We start from the raw sequence: 17,196 nt of genomic DNA on the forward strand, positions 1-17,196 counted from the left end.
TTCCTGGGTGCATTTTGACTTTTTAATGGTGGTTTCAATTTTTTTTGAGAGAGTCAAATTTACGAATCTTTTGTTTTTTATTTTGGCTGCACTGAGTGGCATGTGAGATCTTAGGTCCCCTGCCAGGGATCGAACTTGCACCCCCTGTGTTGGAACTGCAGTCTTAACCATTGAACTGCCAAGGAGGCACCTGAATCTTCTGTTGCGTCTGGATTTTGAGCTGTTGTTGGAAAGCCTTTTCCTCCGTGAGCTTTCCTCCGTGTTTGCTGTCAGTGCTTGTGTGGATCCTCATTCCTCGTGAGTTCCTTGTGGACCTGACGTGACCTTTCTCCCAGTGGTGGACCGCTGTCCCAGCCCCATTGTTTAAATTCCATCCTTCCCCATGCTTGGAGATGCCACCCTGCCTCCCCTGCCACCTGACCTGTGACCTCTACCCCCAGTCCCGGGGGAGGTCACCCTCTAGAAAGCTGTGTGCCCGCACCTCCCTTTGCGGCATGCGCACAAACACTGTGTGCCCCTCAGGACTTGGTGGGTCACTTCCCCGTGTTTCGGGCCCACGAAATCCAGGCCTAGTGCTTGCTCAGAAGTCTGTTTCTTAACACCCTTCCCACCGCCAGTCCCCAGGCCCTTGTGCTCCCAGCCCTGCAGGGGCCGGTCCTGCCGAGGAGCCAGGGTAGACAGGGAGGCCGTGTGTCCAGGTCATGCAGGCCTGAGGGCAGCCTGCTGGAAGGAGTTGGGGGTATTTTTTTCAAAAAACAGATGTTGCCAGACTGCCCTTGGGAGAGGTCCCGAGGGCCTGTCATTGGATCTTCCTTCCTGGTCCTGCTGAGGCTCCTGGGTGACATGGCCCAGGACAGCTGCCATTTACGAGGGTGTGCCTTGCGCCAGGGTTCCCGGGTGCCTCTGTCTGTGGTCAACACCACGAGCAGGCCGTGGTGCCCCACTTGAGAGATGAGGAATCTGAAGCACAGGGATTAGGAACTTGCTCCCGTCATGTGATGGGTTGGGACCAGGCCTCTGGGCATCTGTGCTGGTCCCCAGAGCCCCGCTGTGGTCTCTCGAGAGTAGAGAAGGGTGTACTGTGGGAAGTGCGATTGTGAAACTGTGTGTGAAGCTCTGCCACCCAGGAGTGGGCTCCAGAGGCCACCTCTGGGGTGTAGCTTCTTTTTGTCCTTGGTCCCGTTGCTGCAGCATCTAGCATCTTCTCAGGTCCTTAGCTGCTTGTAGATCTCCCTCACGAAGTGTCCATTTAAGTCCTTTACCCACTTGTGAATCAGATTTCGTCTTTGTTGTTGTTGAACTGTAAGAGCGCTTTATATGTTCTGGATGCAGGTTCCTTTTGAGATCTAAGGTTTGCAGATATCTTCACCTCTCCGGTGGGTTGTCTTCACCTTCTTGATTATGTCCTTTGAAGCACAAAGTCAGTTTGTTAATTTTTTTCTTTAGTCACTTGTGCTTTTAATGTTATATCTAGACACCATTGTCTAATCCCAGGTCACAAAGATTAATTCATGTGTTTTCTTTCTTCTCAGAGTTTTCGCACTGACATTTAAACCTGTGAGTTAATTTTGAGTTAGTTTCTGTCTGTGGTGTGAGGTAGGGGTCCAGCTTCATTCTTTGGCACGTGGACATCCAGTCGTCCCAGCACCGTCGTGGAAAAGACTGCTCTTCACCCCTTGGACAGTCTTAGCAACCTCATTGAAAACAGGCTAACTTTACATGTTTATTTTTGGACTGTTCACTCTCGTCCACTGAGTTCTCTATCCATCCTGAGGCCGGGACCACATTGTCTTAATCACTATGGTTTTGTCACCCCAAGTTATTTTATTTTATCATTAATTTATTTGTCTGCCCAGGGTCTTAGTTGCGGCAGGCGGGATCTTTGATCTGTGTTTTGGCATGCAGAATCTTTAGTTACAACATGTGGAATCCAGTTCCCTGACCAGGGATTGAACCCCAGCCCCCTGCTTTGGGAGCATGGCATCTTAGCCCACTGGACACCAAGGAAATCCCCCAAATCATTTTATATCTAGTCTCAGGGGTGGACGTTAAAGAGAAACAATACAGTTCTTATGCCTCCAGGTGATGAGATGAGAGCCTCCCTAGTGGGGATCCAGACAACCCAGGGGACCCACCTCCTCTCTGAACCATCACCACTTCCGCAGGGGCATTTTGTTGTCCATAAGGACACGGAGGATCTGGTGAGATATCTGTACACAAGAGGCTCTTTTCCCAGGACGTGAAGGCTGATGAAAATGCTAGCTTTTCAGGTCTGTCAAACAGGAAGCACCGGGAACTCATGTTCAGCAGGTTGGGTCTTTAATCGGCCCTGAACCCGGACTGCAGGCTGGTGTCAGCCCTGGCTTCTGCTTTTCTTAGAGGTTTGGATCTTTTGACATCCAGGCTCTCCTCTTCCAGCTAAGACCCGCTGTGCAGTGAGCTTCAGAGGAAGGAGATAGAGGTGGTTGTTTTTAAAGTTTTTTTATGGGTGTGCTTTTGATACTTTATTTTGAAATAATTTGAGAAGCATTGAAATGTTACAAAGACAGTACGGAGAGTTCCCTGTGTTCCTTTCAGCCACCCTCCCCGGATGTTAACACCTGACATAACTGCAGAAGGATGACCGGAAGAAGTGATAATAATAACTTCAGATTTGATTAGGATCCCAATGCTTGACCCTCTCAGCCCCATTTCTGCTCAGGACCCCAGCTGGGACTGCACAGTGAAGGTGTCAGCCTCCTTAGACTCCTCAGAGCCAAGGCTGTTTCTCAGTCTGCTTGTCTGTCATGACCTTGACACTTCTGGAGAGTGCTGCTTGGGGGTTTTGTAGCATCCCTCACCTTGGCTTGGTTTCTCACGGTTACATGAAAGTTGTGCATTTGCTGGAGGCTGCCCTGGGGTGATGTGCTGATGTGTCTCCTTGCTTGTGGGGTCAACCTTCACCCCTCGGATAAGGTGGCCCTGACCGGGATTCTCTGATGCAAAGTTTCAGGTTTTCCCACTGGGACCTCAAGACAGCGCACCTGTTTCTTATCAAATATTTGCATGTCAATTTCAGTGTCCACCGTGGATTTTCCTGGCAGCAGTGGTCACTGTGTGGATCTCATGGTGCATTGCATTTATGTTGTCTGCATTCCTTCTGCATTTATGAACTAGAACACTTTTTTTTTCCCCTTTGATATTTATTGACTTGGCTGTGCCAAATCTTAGTTGCAGCCCTTGAGATTTTTGATCGTCCTTGTGGCATGCAGGATCTTTAGTTGCGGTATGTGGGATCTAGTTCCCTGACCAGGGATCAAACCCAGCCCACCGGCATTGGGAGCCTGGAGTCTTAGCCACTGGAATACCAGCGAAGTTCCTATGAACTAGAATTCTTCTTTGGAAGACATCTGTCCCTTCTTCCCCTTTGCATTACGTTTTGAATTTCATACCTAAGGATGGGCATGTGTTACAGTATCTGTGGGTTACAGTCCAGGATGCTAGCTGTTCATCTTGTCCTCACTTTTCTCGTTGGGGGCCCCCATCTTTTAGGAGTGTTTGCACACTCCCTGCCCCCACAAGGGGCTCCAGCTCACCTTGTATTTTCCCTGCCCCCACCCTGCACTTGACTGTTTCTCTTGGGAGCCCTGGTTCCTGCTGTAGGGGAGGGTGTTTAAAAGCCGACATCTAGGTGCTGATATGTTCAGTACTGTGGGTGGCATGGCTTCCTGGGCCCTTGGGTCCACACAGCCTGGAACTGTGAATGTGAATCCCTGCATACGGGACATCTGTGCTTATTTCTGTATCTTTCTGTGTATATTTTTCAAAAGCCCTTGAGTTCATGGAAGCTCTGGGTGGCCTCCTTGCCCCGTGATGGGCACACCGAGTGCCTGCAGGCCAGGATGAGTGACAGGAAGCTCCAGACCCCTTTTGAGGGCTTCTCAGGGCTCATGGCCAAGGGCAGAGCAGGCCAAATAGGGCCCTGCGCCCTCCTGGGTCAGGTAACACACAGACGCATGCTTCCTGCCTTTCTGGGCAACAGACGCTGGTCACTTCGTCGTCTCTCAGACCCTGGGCCCAGCTCCAAGGTCACGTGGGTGGCGTGGGTGGCTCCACCTGAGGGCCAGCTCTGGGTGGCCCAGAGCTGGTATAGGACCAGGGGCCCAGGTACCCCTGTTGGGTCTCCAGAGATGCCAGCAGTCGGTGGCAGTTCTAGTGCCCCAGCATGTAGGGACAGATGGCTCATCCCTTGTTCTGCTGCCTCTTCCCCTCCCCACCTGCCTGCCCTTTGTGGAGGAGGAGGTGAAGGAGGAGCCATCAGCTTCTGGGGCTTTGGCGGGTGCCTCCAACAGGGACGTCATCTGATCCCCGCGCGACGCTCTTTAAAGGAGGAACGGCCATACCGCGCCTCTTGAGGGTGGTGATATCTGAGGCCTGGGGTCGCCACCGAGCCTGTCAGCTTGCTGCCTGCCCCCGCCTAGAGGACCCCCACCCCCCGCCCCCCGTCTCTGCGGAGTTCTGTCTTCAGCACAGGCTTTCCAACCCTGCCAGCTTGTACAGCGGGAGACACCAGGCCTTTCTGTTCTGTTTAGAGAGACTGAGGCTGGTAGGTCGAGTTCCCCATACCCCTGACCCCGACACCCAGTCTCCAGTTACTCTGTATTACATGAGATGAGTACGTTTGTTGCAATCCGTGAGCCTTGTGGAGACTTTCCTGTTGACTGGGGCCCCGCTTCATCCAGCTTGCCTCGCGTCTCCCTGGTGTCCTCTTCTGTTCCAGGACTCCGATCAGGGCCCCTGTGGTGCTGAGATGCCCCATCTGCTCAGGCGCCTCTGGGCTCCTCAGACTTTGCTTGTTGTTGATGCCCTTGACAGCTTTGAGGAGGACTGGGGTCTGAGATTTTGTTTAACTTCCCTCCATGGGAGTTTACTTGGTGTTTCTCTCACGGTGACACTGAGCGCTGGGGGTGGGAAGGAGGACACAGGTGAGGGGCCGCCTCATCCTTCATCATGGAGTGACTGCCATCAGCGTGACTCTTCCCTGCTGGTGTTGACCTGGGTCCCCGGGCTGAGGTCGTGCTGGCCAGGTGTCTCCACTTTAGAGTCATGCCACCCCCTTCCCATGCTGTCCCCTTTGGAAGGAAGTCACCATGCCCAGCCGACACTTAAGCCCCCTCTGATCCGTTAGCCCTGGCTCCCCTTTGCCAGGTTGGCTGTGGCCGGAAAGGAGGCCAAGCCCCTGGTGGTGACAGGCTGGCCACGGTGTCCTCAACCCTTATGGGAGCAAGAGAGCTGGGTGAGCCTTGCCCTGCATGGACAGAGGTCCGGGTGGACAGAGGCCTTGCCTTGCCTATGGCCTGAGAACTGAGCCTTGACCTCAGCCCCAGAGCTTCCAGCCTCCTCTCCTGGGGTCAATGCTGTCATCCCCCAGAGTATGAGGGCAGGAGGACCTTGCAGCCACGGGCAGCAATAGACTGGCGTCTGTCCAGCTGAAGACCACAAGCTCAGGCAGTCTCTGCCTAACCACCAACGTGCTGCTGGGTCGTCATCGTCCTCTGGGGAGAGAGTGTGCCAAGAGGCAGTGCAAATGACAGGGGAGACACATGGTCCATTAGACATGAGTGAACGGGGGTACCTGTGGGTACTGGGAGTGAAAGGGCCCCCTCCTCCATCATCAGGGGGATGCGTATAGAAGCCGCCGGGTCAGTTTCTCTTTGCTGCTTTAACAAGTGACCACACAGTGGCTTAACACAACATGAGTCTGTCATCTCACTTCCCTGGAGGCTGGAAGTCTGACCCGGGTCTCACTGGGTTGGGACCAAGGCCCAGGCAGGGCTGTGTTCCTCCTGGAGGCCCCAGGGGTGAATCTGTTCCTCTCCATTCCCAGCTTCTAGAGGCGCCACATCCTCGGCTGGTGGGCCTTTGCCTTCAGAGTGCATCGCTCTGACCTCTGCTGACTCTGACCCTCTCACCTCCCGCTCCGAAGGACCCTTGGGTGACACTGGGACCTCTGATAACCCAGGAACATCTGCCATGTCAAGATGCTTAATCCTGTCTGCGGTCTGTCCCCACCGAAGAAAGCATAGTCAAGCTCCCGGGGACCAGGGTGGGAATGTGCAGGGGGCCGTTGTTCCGCCAGGCACAGCCGCATGCGGGCGGGGAGGGGGAGGCCGGAGTAATCGAATCCCCAGACACCAGGTCTTGTTGCTGGCGGGGCAGGTGGCAGCCGGGCAAGTGGGAGAGGCCAGGGAGCCCTTGGGATCTCACGTTGCCATGGGCGGCTTAGCAGGTTCAGAGGAGGCGGCAAGCACCCGAGCTAGTAATTCCACAGCTTGTTGTGGCCTTTCAGCCCTGGAGGTGGGACCTGTTAGAAGGCAGTTAAGTCAGGACTTCCCTGGTAGGCCAGTGGTTAAGACTGCACACTTCCAGTGCAGGGGGCATGGGTTCAATCCCTGGTCAGGGAACTAAGATTCTGCATGCCATGTGGCTTAGCTGAAAAAAAAAAAATGTACAGAAGACCATGAAATCAATTTAGTGGGTTGTGCCCAATAATTTTAGTAACCCAATTAAAGTAAGAAAACGTCAACAGGCATTGTCTATTGAAATGGTGTTTGTGGGACTCAGGCTATTTAAAGCTATCGCTGAGTTGGGGAAAGTACAGGGGACCTAGTTCCATGCAGCCAGGACCCCACGGCCCTAGGACCTAGCTGCCCAGCCCAGAAGGTCAGTCCCCAGCGACCAGTCCAGCCTTGGGCAACATGTGCGACGGCACTGTGGCAGGGAGGACCCCAAGCCCAGGTGTCTGGAAAGTGGGGGTGGGGAGGCCAGACTGTTGGGGGCCCTGGGGCCACACCCCACGTTTGGAGTCTTGTCCTGAGTCCATTCAGCAAGTGTCCCTGAGCCCAGCTGTGAGTGCCATGGTTGGGACCCTGTGCTCCATGAGGGTCTCGGCTGCACAACAGCCGCCCCTGGGGGTGTAGATGGCAGTTACCACATGGCAGGTCACGTCTGACTGTCCTCCTTCAGGGGCACCTTCCCTGCCTGCGGGGTTCCTGAAGAGGCAGGACTTTGTGTACATCTCCCAGGAGTGCCTGTACCCGAAGGCTTCCAGAAGCTTCTTGGGTCTGATGCGATTGTTCATGGAGGCCCTCACTTCCTCAGCTGATGTTTAGGATCTGAGTGTAGACTGGGCCGTTTTCAGGAGGCTTTGGGGGAAAGGTGCTCATGGTTGTGGATTTTCATGTCCCTGGAAACATCTGAACAGAGGCAGACATGCCCAATCTACACGCAACTGCGAGGTGCATAATTTGGAGTTGAGATCCAGCAGCCATCAGTTTCGTTCACCGTGCTTTTATTCTGTGCATTTTAGAAACCATCGCCATTGCTGAAACTCAACAGAAACCCTAAGAGAAACCACTTACTGGACTGTTGGTCTCTGCGGCCTCGCTCCCCGCGACTGACCAGGAACTGTGAAGTAAGTGGTGTGTGGTTCCGTCCCCAGGGCTGCTGGTGGAGAAGGCGGCCCTGTTTGGTTCTGAGTTCCTGGGGTGTCCAGGAACCTGATGCCCCAAGAGAAGCCCAGACCCCTCAGGGTGGTTCTGCTGGGTGGGTCTGTTCTCCTATGGGCTCCATGTCTGCACGTTGGCCCCTCGCTTCTAGAAGCCCCGAGAAGCCTTGTGCATTTCAGGGGACACCACCAGGCTTGCTCAGGATGAGCAGCCCTGTCTGTGTTGTGTCCCTGGGTGGGATGCCATATCTGGCTTCACCAAGGGGCATATTCACCCCACCCCAGTCATGGCGAGGGGAGGGTCTCTAAAAATGAAGGATTATTTTTTGAATGTTTTGAAAAGAATCCTGTGGCTCAGCTGCTTCTGGGTTTCAGCTCCAGGGTTTCCACTTTCTCCTGGACTTTTCTAATTAACCAGGGACAGAGGGTGGCCTCTGAAGGTGGCCTGAGGGGATCACTGGTGACAGGAGAGGGTGCAGCCTGAGTGTCTCGTGGTCAGCGCCCATGGGTGGGGGAGGATTCAGGGTAGGACATGTGGCCCCATGCTCCAAGCCATGGTGAGGAAGGCTCATGTTCAGTGTTGACCTTATCCAGAGGCTCCTACCAAGGCCTAGTGGCTGAGGAGGGCCCAGCATGGACTAGAACGTGGTCTTGTGTGTTCTACCATGATTTAGGAACCCAGGAGTTGGACTGTGGAGCTCGGGTTCCAATCTCCCTGGGGTGGCGTGCAGGTTTTGCTCCTTAAAGGATAGCTGTCAGGCCTCTGAGTCCGGGGTGTGGCCTGAGGACCCCTTGGCCCACTGTCTGTCCTTGTAAATAAGGTTTTATTGGTGCATAGCTGCATCTGATCATTGATGTCTCCCTTCTCACAGTGGTGGGAATGAGTGGTGCCCAAGGGGCTCTGTGGGCAGCCTCATGATGGGCACATCTTCTTGAGAGGGTCGTGACAAGGAGAGCTTTTTTTTCAAAGTTCAAACAGATACTGAAGATCAGGAGCAGAAGGTGGTGTTAGCCCAAGTTTTTCAGTGGAGAAATGAGATAAATGTTTCTTGTTTGCTCCTCTCGTTTTGAGCAAAGGCCCCGACCCTAGGGTACACGTGACTGTTGATTCTCCTGCTGCCTACAGTTTGGGGGGGTACTTAAGTGGAAAGACTGGGTGTCGAACCAGGACACCCTTGTTGCCCAAGGTTGTGACCACGACCACGCCATTCATGGGGCTTTGCCCCACGTGGCTTATTGAGGTTTCTGTGGGCCAGTGCTGCTGGCCCTGAAGCATCTTCTGAGTGTGTGGGCCTGATCCTCGTTGTTCCCGGGTGGTACATGCTTGCTGTGGGATCAGCCAAGGGGCTCTGGGGACGTGGCGGAATGGCCGAGCCTGGGGACAGAGCTCCAGGGCAGGCTGTCTGCCTGCAGTGCCACACAGCCTGGGTGACACTTCACACCTCCTGACTCCTCCCCACGGCTCAGCCGAGCATCAGGGGGACTGCTGAGGCCACAACCGTGTGCCCTGTGAGTCAGCCTGAAGGAGCACTGGCTGAAGTGAAGATGCAGGCCAAGGTCACCTGGAGGAGGGGGTGGCGAATGGCTGGAAGCGGCTCCCAGGGCTTCCTGGGGCCTCAGGCTGTGCCCGTGTCAGGTCTGCGGCCAGAGAGAGACTCCAGGCTCTGTGCCTGGGGTTCTGTCCATGTTTGCGTGGTGGGAGGACAGCGGGGGTGGGGGGCGGCATTGCAGACCACTGGGTATTGCTTGGTCCTCTTTCTGGTTTTCTAGAAACTTCTGTCTGAGTGAGTGGGCAGAGGTGCTTGTCCTTCCAGGCCGCCCCTCACAGCTGCAGTCCCAGGTGGCAGGGGCATGGTGACTATTACTTATTTCTTTCTGTGATGGATTTTTTTTTTTAATACTCTTTTTAAAAAATTTATTTTTGGCCCTGCTGGGTCTTGGTTGCTGAGTGCATGGTTTTCTCCAGTTGCAGCAAGCAGGGGATATACTCTTTGATGCAGAGCGTGGGCTTCACATTGCGGAGCACAGAGTGTGGGCGCATGGACTTTACTAGTTGCATTTCGTGGGGCTTAGTTGTCCAGAAGCATGTGGAATCTTCCGGGACCAGGGATCTAACCCGTGTTGCCCGCATCACGAGGCAGATTCTTAACCACTGACCTACCAGGGAAGCCCTTTGTGATGAATTTTTCTCATGGTGTTTGAGGGAGATAGAATAGTCTCCCAAGATGCCCAGGCCCTAATCATGGGACCTGTGAAGCTGCTCCCTGACACAGCGAGAGGATCTCAGCGGCTGGGACAACGTTAAAGAGCAGGAGATGGGTGCTCAGCCCGGGTTATCTGAGCTGTCTGATGTCATCACAGGAGTCCTTGTAAGAGGGAGATGGGTTCAGAGAAGCAGACCTGGTGATGGAGGCAGAGGTCAGAGAAAAGAGTCAGAGACAGGAGATACTGCGCTGCTGGCTGTGAGGATGGAGGGAGGGGCCCGAGCCAGGGAGGTGGTGCCTCTAGCAGCTGGGAGAGTCAGGAGCCCCCCAGAAGGCACACAGCACATGAGAGATCCGCACAGGACTCTTGGCCTCACAGCTCGGAGGGAAATGTGCACTGTTGGAGCCCCTAGGTTTGTGGAGATTGTTTCGTAGCTGACAGGAATGCACACACAGAGCTGTGGGCCATTCTTCCTTTGTGCTTTTCAGTCTTGGCGTCGTTCAGATAAGTGTCAGGATGGAGCCAACCTGGTGCTTGGGGCCCCGCCCCCACCCTGTGCCCACACAAGCCCCGTCTGGCCTTGGCTTCCCACCTTCCTGCTTCTGGGCTCTGCTCACCTTGTCCATCTCACCCCTGTAGCAGGTTCAGTCCAGTTTTGTGGGGTGGACTCAGGTTGAGGCCGTGTCCTCACATCCTCTGAGGGGCCCCTGGCGCCTGTGCTCCCCCATCTTAGTGCTCCTGCTGCGTGGAGGTGGCACCCTGAGCCCCCGATCCAGCTGCACAGGCCAGGGAGCAGAAGGGGCAGAGGTTTCTCTGATGTGGGCTGGGGATGTGGAAGGGCAGCAGGTAGTGGCCCCGAATGCCCCCTGGACTTCAGGCTCTGTGTGATCAGGGAGCACGCCTGGTGTGCAGGGAACCCAGGTGGACTTCAGGCTCTGTGTGATCAGGGAGCACGCCTGGTGTGCAGGGAACCCAGGTGGACTTCAGGCTCTGTGTGATCAGGGAGCACGCCTGGTGTGCAGGGAACCCAGGTGGTAGACGGTGCTCCATGCAGAGAAGAATGAAGTGGGGAACTGTACACAGGTTCGAGGGACACGTGACAGAGCCAGGCCCATGCAGTAGGCTGGAGAGGGGTCCGGACAGGGTTGGGAGTATCACGCTCTGCCTCCGTGGCGGGTTCCGTCTTGACTCCTGTTGGAGGGGCAGCCGTTCCTCCTGGGCCCAAGCCTGCTCAGGGGCCCCCGGTTGTCGTCCCCTGTTGGAAACTGGGCTTTGGTGGCAGGAGCTGAGCCGAGGTGGGGGCAGGCCTGGGGCTGGCCAGGAGTCCCAGGGAGGTTGGGGCTTTACCTGGCAGCAGGTGGAACAGGTAGAAGGAGGGGCCGGGGGAGAGATCTGGGGGAGAGACACCTCTGGGGTGGGGGCATATTGTTCTCAGAGAGCCCCGGAATCCTTTTCAAAGATTTGAAAGGTTTAGCTGTGTTGTGAGGTTACGTTTTCTCCAGAGGACATACCTTCCCACACACTGAATATTATATTCTTGTCAATCCCCAGAGTTGCAGGTTCCCAATGTCCAGTTCCTGGACAACATCTGCCATCAGCCTCAGAAACCCTTAGTCCAGGGCCCACTGGGTCAGAAAGACGAGACTGTCTCCTGGGGAGGTGGCGTCCCTGCCAGTCATCTCTCGTCTGAATCCTGGGTCTCAGATGGACAGAGTGTGCCTGGCTGTAGGAGGCCCACCCCTTGGGGTGTTTCTCACCCACCCTCTCCTTCCCGAGGTGCTCAGACTCAGTGCATTCCAGTGTCCCGGGCTCCTGGGAGTGCGCACCCCAGGCCGGGGTCCACATCCAGAGAGTCTTCTGCTCCTGGGAGGGGCAGGAAAGAGCCCTACCCGGTCACCGCGGTGCAGCACAAGTGGGGTGGCAGCCTTCATGGGGGCAGCCAGAGCACCTCTGCAGCCCAGCCCATGAGTCCCCAAGTTTGAGGGCCCTGGGGGGAGGCACCAGCACAAGAGGGCCCCTCTGGGCTGGACTCACTGGGACCTAGAGAGCAGGGGATCCCTTGTCAGCCTGACTCAGTGCCCCCTCTTGTCAGCTGTGTCTTGGTGAGGAGGAGCCGCCCAGACCAGCTGGGAAATGCCCTTCCCATGTGGTCTGCTCTTCCGTCCCAGGCCTTGGGCTGCGGGGGCCTCAGGAAGGCTGGGTCACGCAGGGTCTCCTGAGCACGTGACTTTACAGAGAGACACTCACTTCATCGAGGTAATGCACAGAGCAGCTCATCCTTTGAGCTGTGGAAACTGCCTGGTTGTGGCCTGTGTGGGTGCTCTGCCCAGAGCCTCAGGATGGGGAGTGGGGAGGAGGCACAGTCTTTCCTGCTAGGGGCATTAGAGCTGGGGTAGGGGTGGTGGGGGACCCACCAGGCGTCTCTGGAGTTCACACCTCCTGTAGTCACCTCTCCACGGCCGACCCAGGGGATGTCCATCTTTCGTGGGGTGAGGGGCTCAGGTTTGGGGGAGCCCTCCTGTGGGCTGAAGAGATGAGGGCTCCAGTCGCCCATCCTGCCCGGCTCCAGAGGTTTTATTTACTTTTACAAGTTCAGAACTTTCTTTTCTTCTCCCCCACCCCAACCTGTTTCTTTTTTGGTGGGAGTAGAAGCTTTAGTCCATGGGGTCGTGAAGAGTTGGACGCGACTGAGCGACTTCACTTTCACTTTTCACTTTCATGCATTGAAGAAGGAAATGGCAAACCACTCCAGTGTTCTTGCCTGGAGAGTCCCACGGACGGCGGAGCCTGGTGGGCTGCCGTCTATGGGGTCGCACAGAGTCAGACATGACTGAAGTGACTTAGCAGCAGCAGCTTTACTGAGATTGACTCCACCCACAGGCCAGTTCCTCCATTTAAAACACATAATTTTGATGTGTGAGTTCAGAGTCCTGCAGCCATTGCCACAGATGACTGGGGAACATTTCCATCACTCCCTAAAGAAACCCGACCTTAGCCTCAGGGGTCCTTCTGGGTCTGCTTCTCTCACCAAGCATCACATTTTCGAGGTCTGTCACGCTGTGGCAAGTGTCAAGGCTTCCTTTCATTCCGTGGCTGAGCGACACTCCCTATGTGCCGCTGAGTGGAGGGGCTTGGTTTGTGTACCTTCGTTTGCTGATGGATCCTCGAGGTGATTCTGCCTTTTGGCTGCTGTAAATCGTGCTGCTGTGGACATCTGTGTATAAGTTTCTGTGTGGACATGTGTTTCTCTTGGGTGTATGCTTAGTAGTAGGATTGCTGACTTGTGTGGTCAATGCCACATTTAACTTTTGGGGGAACTGCTGGGCTGTTTTCCACAGTGGTGGCGCCAGCTGGGAGTCAGGGTTCCTGTTTCTCTACCTCCTCGTCTGCACTTGTCATTATCTGCTTTTTCGCTGTGGCCGTTGTGGGCAAGGTGTGTCTCACTGTGGTTTCCATTTTCTTTTCCCTGTTGGCTGACCGCCTTGAACATCTTTTCATGGCTTATTGGCCATTTGTGTCTCTTTGGAAACATGTCTGTTCGAGTCCTTTGCCCACTGTTTCATTGTGCTGTTTGTCTGTTCACGACTGAGTCGTTAGAACCCCGCTTGTCTTGGCACGGCATGGTCTGGTCAAGAGTGTGTCCGTCTTTCTGGACTGTTCTGTGAGTTCTCTCATGGGGGATCCTCGGTCCCCCTGTGTTCCCAGAAGGTTGGTCCAGGGCTGGGTTTCAGTCAGATTCCTTTTGTTATCTTTTTAAGTATGCACGTGTTTGATTTTCATTTGCCCTCCTTCAAAGAAACGTGCCAGGGGTTATGGAGTATTGGGATTATAAACCGTTTTAATTTTCTTTTTCGTATTTACTTACTGAAAGCCTCATTGCAAAGGGCACAAATAAGAGGAAAAACCTCACACCCGCTTCCCTGCTGAGCTGAACCTGCATGGCGGTGGTGGGTGGAGAAGCCGGGTCCCTTGCCAGGTTCAGCTGTAGGAAGCTCCAGCTGCTTGCATCCCCACCCCTCGATGGGAGAGTGGAGGGCGCTCTGGTGGGCAGGACCCTGGGGCCACCCTACCCTGTGCAGGACAGGCTGGTCTTGGGGGGAGACAGGTGTCCTGCTTGGGCTCATCTCCCACCAACAATGGGGTGCAGGGATGGGGGCAGTCCCTGAGCAAGAGTGGGCTCCCCGCTTGGTGATGCAGTGGTGACCCTGTGTGTGCCAGGATCCCCAGTCTGTACCAGTCCTGCCAGCCCTGAGTGTGACCCTCACAGCGGGGCCTTGCCTGCCACCCCCGCCCCTGCCCTGTGTGCCCAGGTGTGGCATGGGGTGGCCCAGGGCAGGGCCTGGTTCCAGTGCCTGGGCTTCCAGGTCTGTCCCAGGGAGCTGCCTGGCTCGGTGGCTGTTCCTGGGCTTGTGCTGCCCTCTAGTGCCCACTGTGGGGAGTGTGTTTGGAGAGCTGGTGGCTGTGACTTGGTGAATGGACCCCGCCCCCCACTTCCCAGACAGGCAGGAGTCCTGCCCTTCTCACCCCCACCCCCGCTCACTTTGTGGGGGTTGTGGACTTGGTGAGTTTGCCTCCGAGTTCTGAGTGTGCGTGCATTGGGGTTCCGTCCACATCCTGGAGCATGTCTGGTTTTCTCTTGTTTGGAGAATTTAATCTGCCAACAGGGACCCTTCCCCAGTGTGTGTCACTCAAGTGTCTCCCTGACTAGGATGGGCCACAGCCTCCCTGCTGGTCCCTGTGACTCTCAAAACAGGAGAGGCCTCTTTGCCTTCAGCCTTGTGGTTCCCACCCCCCGCCCCAACCGACTCTCCCGCTCTGTGTCACGTGGTCCAGGCTTGGCTGCAGCCCAGGGTGATGGGGCTCTGCTCTCCTAGTTTCAGGTCACTCCTGTGGGTCGCTGGGGCCTGGGTTCACTGACAGCAGCCGGCCCAGTGCTGGAGGGGCCCAGGCGCTGCTCGCCTGCCTACCTGCCTGCCTGCCCATGGTGACCCTGCCTGAGGAGGGCTTCCCTGTTCAGGAAACACACACACACACATGACCTTACTGCCTTTTCCAGCCTGCCCCGTGCTGCTGTCCTTGGATTCCAGCTCCGCGATCAATGTCAGTGAATCTGAACATGACCCTGATATGAAAAGATTTTTATTTCCAAGGCCCCTTGTTTGAAATGGGGGCTCAGGCTTCCAGCATCGCAGGGGCTCTTAGGATGAGACCAGCTCTCTTTGTAATTAATTGAAGTCATTTGGTCTTTTGTGCAGGAGATGAAGCAGCCCTGGCTCCCCTGGGCCCCATTCAGCTGCACAGGCTCTGTCCTTGGGTGGGGTGCTTTGGGCCCTCGTGGGGGGCAGGGGACCAGCTGGCGGTGGTGGTGCTGACGTTCTCTGTCTCCTCACAGGTGTGGCCATCTCTCCGCCGCAGCCATGGGGTCTGAGGATCATGGGGCCCAGAACCCAAGCTGTAAGATCATGACGTTCCGCCCAACCATGGAGGAGTTCAAGGACTTCAACAAATATGTGGCCTACATCGAGTCCCAGGGGGCCCACCGGGCGGGCCTGGCCAAGGTGAGTGACCCCTGGCCCTGTAGCCACTTTCCATGACTGCTGCCCTGTACTCACTGCCTCCCCACCGGGACTTGGGGCCCATGAGGCACCCATTACTCCGCTGCTTGAGCCCCTTATTTATTAAGGACACCTGTACATTCTTTCCCCAAGCCCAGCACTGTTTTGGGCACCAGGATCCCCGAGGGCATGGATACAGAGTGGGACTCAGTGCATAGTGATGGGACGCTCAGCCACCACACCTCCCTGGGGCTTCGCGGAGTTGATGCTGAAGAGGGCTGACTTTCTGCCTTCATATTCCTCCTTAAACACGGTTTTTGGGAGACTGTCATGTACGTGGGCAAGTTCAAACATTGTGATGGGGTCCAGAGGGAGAACAAGTGTCCCCTCTGACCCCAGCCACTCTGCCTGGAGCAGTGGGGCACCGATTCCTGCGTCTCTTCCCATGCCTTTCCCACATGGATGTGGGCATGCACATGTGCTGTAGATGGCTGCCCACACCCTTCCGTGCAGGGGACAGGTCTCAGAGAGCTCCTTCGTGTGCGCGTGATCCTGTGTATGCATGGTTCTGCCCAGCACGTAATCTGGGAGATTCATCTGGGAGCCTGTTCGGGGTTCTTCGAGTTGCTTCCCATATGCCTGTCATTATGTATCACACCCAGTCCTCTGTTAGTGATGCTGGGGGTCGCCCAGCCTTTTCTGCAAAGGCCAGATAGGAAATATTTTCAGATTCTTGGGCCGGACTGTCTGTCACCACCTCTCAGCTCTGCAGCTGAGGTTGATTCGCATCCCCACAGGCCTGGCTGTGTGCTCATAAAACCTGATGTTTAGACATCAAAGTAAAGGTTTCATGGAATTTTCACCCATTCTGAAATAAGTCTTCTTTGTCATTTTCACCTAACCATTTAAAAATGAAAAAAAAGAACATGGTGTCAGCTTGTTCTTGTCCAGCTTGTTCTTCTTGGCTGGACAGAAGCAGGTGGTGGGTGGTCCTGGGCCCCGGGCCCTGGGGGTCTGTCCCCCAGGCAGTGTCTGCAGTGAGGGGGCAGGTGTGCTGGCCTGTGTCACACCCATACTTTTCGTCTCAGCTGCGTGGAGAGTGAGAGGAGAGCTGTGGGCCTGTGGGACCGCCTCCCTGCCCCCCACCGATCTCTGTTCCTTGCACCCCGCCCCCCCATCGCACAGACTCAGCAGAACGTTCTCTTCAAGGTCCCTGGCTCTGGAAGGCCCCTGCTTGGTTTTTGTAGGTTCAGAACCTCTGTTTGGGGCTGAGAGATTGGCTGGTGGCAATTGTCGGGCCCCTTTCCCCCAGGTGCCCCGTCTGGGGTGGAGGGGGACTCCTGAGGCCTGGGGCCTCCCTTTATCTGGCATGTCTTCTGTCCCTGACCTCATTCCGCGTCTGCTGGGATGCGGCGCCAGTTCTGGTTTTGGATCCCAGTCGTCCTTTCTGCCAGGAATCTTGTTAACATCATGGAATGTTCTGCCGGCAGCATCTGGCGCTCCCCCCAGCCTCACCTCTCTGTCCTCTGCTGTCACCTCCGGCTCCCACTTCTGGGTGTCTCCAGTATTTTCTGTTGCGGGGCCACTCGGGGTGCAGCCTTGTGTGCTGTGACCGAGTCTCTGCACAGACCTCACCAGCCTATATTCTCTGGGCTGTGCATCTCTGCTCTAAGCTCTTCAAGCCACTGGATCCACTTTTTGCCAGCTTACTTGAATCGATGGGAAGCCACTCAGCCTGGATATTTTTGTGTGTCAGATGTTTTCAGGCACGTTTTCTCTCTGTCCTTTGTTTGAAGGTTCCTTCCCACTCCTCTGAAGCAGTGTTCTCTGTGCTGTGCTTGCTGTGGTGCGGGCAGGTCTCTCTGGAAGGGCAGGGTGGGGGCAGGCATGGCCGCTGTCACCAAGAGATGCTGTGGGAACAGTCACGCCGACACACACGCTTGCACGTGC

The 17,196-nt window shown here is 55.6% G+C and overlaps 1 protein-coding gene across 2 annotated transcripts in view; it reads left to right on the plus strand.

The window, feature by feature from the left end:
- Positions 1 to 17,196, plus strand: part of KDM4B (lysine demethylase 4B) — a 116,235-nt gene that overhangs the window by 20,851 nt on the left and 78,188 nt on the right. For both annotated transcript variants that reach the window (XM_055431378.2, XM_055431379.2), the window contains exons 2-3: positions 7,349 to 7,453; positions 15,084 to 15,249. In XM_055431378.2, the coding sequence (XP_055287353.1) occupies positions 15,109 to 15,249 (141 nt within the window). In that variant the 5' untranslated portion in view covers positions 7,349 to 7,453; positions 15,084 to 15,108. The remainder of the gene's footprint in view (positions 1 to 7,348; positions 7,454 to 15,083; positions 15,250 to 17,196) is intronic.

Source organism: Moschus berezovskii, chromosome 8 (assembly GCF_049115385.1).
Source record: "Moschus berezovskii isolate FMDL1 chromosome 8, NW_MosBer_1.0, whole genome shotgun sequence".
Classification (NCBI taxonomy): domain Eukaryota; kingdom Metazoa; phylum Chordata; class Mammalia; order Artiodactyla; family Moschidae; genus Moschus; species Moschus berezovskii.